Here is a 1,593-nt window from a genome sequence, read left to right as displayed (position 1 = left end):
TGTGTAGTGTGTGTGTGTGTGTGTGTGTGTGTGTGTGTGTGTGTGTATAATAATAATATATATATATATATATATATATATATATATATATATATATGACAAACACACACACACACATACACATACATACATACATACATACACAAGATTTACGAGTTACACAAGGCGAGAAAATACAATGCACTAGACATACAATACAATTTATACCCCCCACATAGACACGCTACTCAAGGCAAGCGCTAGGGCTAAACGAATTACACAAGTCGGCAAGATACACGGCATATGTGAACGTGATGCTCTAACACACAGAACGGTCGCCATAGTGACTCGTGAGATGTACCTGACTGAAGCCGATGATCTTCTTCTGTTCCGACCACCTTCGTGCCAAAAGACTGCCCCGGAGCACTGTATCCTGGTCCCCCCTGGCACGCTCTAATTCGTCTTTGAAAGACGAGCCCCATTTTTTGGACCTGTTGGTATGGAGTAATTCAGGGGTTAGTAATTAAACTGTACATACCCAAAAATACAATATGTCGGCAAGGTAGCACAGCATGCCTATCGGAAGCATGCGTGGTCAAGTGATGTATTGGTGTACAATACCAATATCATTTCCGAAGACATGTTGAGACACTACGCACTTTGATATATTTTATATTTTTGAGCATGCATAATAAGAGTCCCTAGCTCCAGAAGCCATAGATCAGTATATACATATACCTGTTAATAAAACGCACCAGGTACACATACCCCACACACACTTTTGGGTAGAAAGATCATTGGACTCTGACTGCAACGTGTTGAGATACTACGCACCTTGACATGTTTTATACTTCAGAGCATGCATAATAAAAATCCATATCTGCAGAAGCCATAGATTTATATATACATATACAAGTGTTCGCATCAGATACACATACATGTGCACACCCCAATATATATATATATATATGTGTGTGCACGCACTTCTGGATAGAAAGCTCATTGGTCTCACACTGCAACGTGTTGAGATAATCTGAATCTGGGTTCTGAGAGTTTGGATCTTCCGATAGCGCCGAAATGCTGGACCCCGTTCGCCTTCGCAGCCCGCTTTGCTGTTGATAAGTGATTTCGAATGTGACAATAAAATACGTAAATAGCCACTATGTCGTACTTGCAGTAATTGTGTTACGGTTGTCCAATCCAATTTTTATGGTGAAGATATGACATGAGGCCCTGGGTGCTGCTGCGTATTGGGCTTGAGTTTGTGTGTGGGCAAAGGCTCGCGGCAAGAGTGCACTCTGAGCAGTCACCCACCTACATTTAGCAGTAGAGTGGGTCTACCACCGAACCTTAGTATGATACACACAAACTAAAGGCGAGCATAACAAGTTCGGAGCAGCGGCGTACATATAATCAACTAACTTAAACATGCATATACATGTTCGCAGTGTTTGGCCTAGTGTGATGGCATGCACTGCCGTGCTACAATAGAGTTCTCTAGCCCCGAATCACACATTATAGCCTTCCTGGACTAAGTTGCAAGTATATCATTGTACATTTTGATATACATATATATATATATATATATATCGTCCGTTCGGTAGGTAACGTTAA

General features: G+C 41.4%; 1 protein-coding gene across 1 annotated transcript; it reads right to left on the bottom strand.

Moving 5' to 3' along the window:
- Positions 1-298: 298 nt before the first annotated feature.
- On the bottom strand, positions 299-1,091 carry SARC_15761 (hypothetical protein; the record flags this gene model as incomplete). Its single annotated transcript, XM_014290127.1, has 2 exons — positions 299-470; positions 964-1,091. Coding segments are annotated over 2 exons (300 nt in total), but the record flags the coding sequence as incomplete, so codon positions are not given.
- Between the last annotated feature and the right edge of the window lie 502 nt (positions 1,092-1,593).

Source organism: Sphaeroforma arctica (assembly GCF_001186125.1).
Source record: "Sphaeroforma arctica JP610 unplaced genomic scaffold supercont1.6673, whole genome shotgun sequence".
NCBI lineage: Eukaryota > Ichthyosporea > Ichthyophonida > Sphaeroforma > Sphaeroforma arctica.
Note: the sequence above shows the minus strand (reverse complement) of the source record. Positions and strands in the feature narration are given on the sequence as shown.